This window comes from Folsomia candida, unplaced genomic scaffold, assembly GCF_002217175.1.
Source record: "Folsomia candida strain VU population unplaced genomic scaffold, ASM221717v1 Fcan01_Sc010, whole genome shotgun sequence".
In the NCBI taxonomy this organism is placed as follows: Eukaryota; Metazoa; Arthropoda; class Collembola; order Entomobryomorpha; family Isotomidae; genus Folsomia; species Folsomia candida.
Genome location: NW_019091202.1, coordinates 1,458,309 through 1,460,646, shown reverse-complemented (window position 1 = coordinate 1,460,646; position 2,338 = coordinate 1,458,309). Strand labels below are relative to the sequence as shown.

The following is a 2,338-nucleotide window of genomic DNA, read 5'->3' as shown; positions in this document are numbered from 1 at the left end:
TCACTGCAAAAATAACGCATCACTGTCTACATACATGTGTGATATGAATGCGCACTTGTGTGAACGATGAAATAACAAAATTCGCCAAAAGTACTACAAATATGCATCACAGAAAAAGTTAAAGTTAGTTAAGCAATGTATAAATAAATACATACATAATCAAAAAACTAGTTATAACTGACTAAAATCCTAACTTTTATAAATAATCTGTGCTAATCTTCCGAGCTTAAGTAAATTTTTTAAGTCAGGAATATAAAAATAAATATGTACCAGCACCATGAGTTATGTATTGTTTGGATTATTTTACAAAGCCATGGATTTGTTTATGCAGCCGGTTTTTTTGTTAATTAATGATTTCTTTCATAAAATTGAAATTGTGGGAATTTTGTACAAAAGATCAGGTTTACAAATTTATACATTTGTTAACAAGATTTTAGATTGATGACAAATTAAGAAAAGTTTGTTAAAAAGTGGTATAAGCACATTACGAAGTGCCAATATCAAATAAGAAATGTTTTTACATACAAAACTTAAAATTTATTTACATTCGTAATACATTTCATCACATCGTGTAAAACTTCACATTAATTTTTGAACTTTTATAAAATTAATTAATTATTATATAACTAAATAATTCCTTCAAAAATTACTCGTCCCAATTTGATTCGACATGGCCCTACTGAATATCACACGTCTCATCTTATTCCGCTGCGTCACCGTCGTGGGTGGCGTTGCCGTACAAGCCCACCTGACACCATGCGGTCGCTCCACGTGAGCAGGTCGACGACCACGTGGCGTGGTCGCCATGGTTGTCGTCGTCGTTGGAACCTTTACCTCCTCGCAAACGCATGACTCGGTCGATCCGTCCAACTTCTTGATAATTACTCGATCATATTTGCCCACTTTTTTGCATGGAACTGGAAAAATCAAATTAAAAATATTAAAAAAAATATTACAAAATAGCAATCTAAAGATTTCCCAACAAATCAAGTATTTATATTTAAAAAGGACGACTAGTCACTAACAAAATTTTGAATTGCTAATAAAATCTCGAATTAGATACTAAAATTTCCAAAATATGAAAAACTTACGATTATCCAAAACCATATTGTCATCTTCTCCAAATGTTTCCGAGATAACTAAAATCGCAAATAAAACCCAGAAAACGGTGCACGTCTGCATTTTGTGATAAATATTTTTGCACGAAAAAAGTAAATCTTGCTCAATAAAGAATTCCTCTTCTGACTGAATCTTTTTCCCGTCTTGGGGACAGTTTTATACCAAAAATAGACATACGTGCATACATATGTACATGATCATATTAATCTTTAATAAAAACATGTTGGTCTCATCTTGTAAAGACGTGCGTGTGTAGATTGGATTTCCACTCAATTATTTATTAATAATTGTGTCGTGTCAAAGGTTAAAACCACATGAATAATCGTGAGTCACAACTCTTCACATTAATGTGACGCATTTTTACAGATTTTCTTCAGTCGGCACGTCCTCACAGAGAAGTATTTTTAGCCAGTTCTTTTACAACCGTCATGTTCGTCCGTCGGTCATGGAACTATGTATGTATCGCAGAATGAGAATCCAAGTTGAGATCAGTCGAGGAATGCCCATTGATTATGGCAGCAAAAAAACGCCGATTTTAATACCACTCCCCCCACCCATTCCTTATCCTGCTTATCTTAAGTTTAACAGGTGCGACATGAACCAACCACCCATCTTTTCCATGAATTAATATATGAACGTTCCCCACCCAACGCTGGTTCAGGAGTATGTTGAACGTACGCAAGTGTCTCGCTATCGGGCTAGTCAAAGTTGTGCAATAATTTTACATGCTTATACTGAATGTTGATAAGTTTTATGATAAGCTTGTACATATAATTGTACATACATATAGTATATACATATATACATGAATTGAGTATAAATAAAAGTTATATCACGCTTTCTCTTACATAAATTTATACGTGATTTGCAACTGATTGATATTTTTTAAGTAAGTAAATAATTACATGAATCGATTGCGATTAAAGCGTTGTTTAAGGAAATAAGTATCTTAATACTTAATCATAATTTCGAAACTTTGGGATGTTTGCAAAAGTATTTTTTCGGGAAAACTACGGAATTTGCTTTTCCGTAAATTTTACCTAAATATTTCATAGGCATGTCCGTATAAGCATAAATATTTGTGTCGCCAAGTTCCAGCTGAACGAGACGCGAGGCGATACCTACAAATGAACAATTCAGTTCTTTACTGTTACATAAGTACAATACACGTATGTATTTATGCAAATGTAACAATGGAAATTACCCTTCCTAACTTTTT

The 2,338-nt window shown here is 33.1% G+C and overlaps 1 protein-coding gene across 1 annotated transcript; it reads right to left on the bottom strand.

Moving 5' to 3' along the window:
* Positions 1–512: 512 nt before the first annotated feature.
* LOC110854663 lies at positions 513–1,260 on the bottom strand. Its single transcript, XM_022103128.2, has 2 exons — positions 1,092–1,260; positions 513–917 (listed from the first exon to the last, which is right to left on the bottom strand). The coding sequence occupies exons 1-2, from the start codon at positions 1,180–1,182 to the stop codon at positions 640–642; spliced, it is 369 nt and encodes a 122-aa protein (XP_021958820.1). The 5' UTR covers positions 1,183–1,260; the 3' UTR covers positions 513–639.
* Positions 1,261–2,338: the final 1,078 nt, after the last annotated feature.

Excerpts from the sequence above, each read along its gene's own strand:
- LOC110854663 (XM_022103128.2), bottom strand. The coding sequence starts at position 1,182 with ATGCAGACGTGCACCGTTTTCTGGGTTTTATTTGCGATTTTAGTTATC. Across the intron at positions 918-1,091 it reads CAATATGGTTTTGGATAATC|TTCCATGCAAAAAAGTGGGC; the intron begins GTAAGTTTTTCA and ends TGATTTTTCCAG.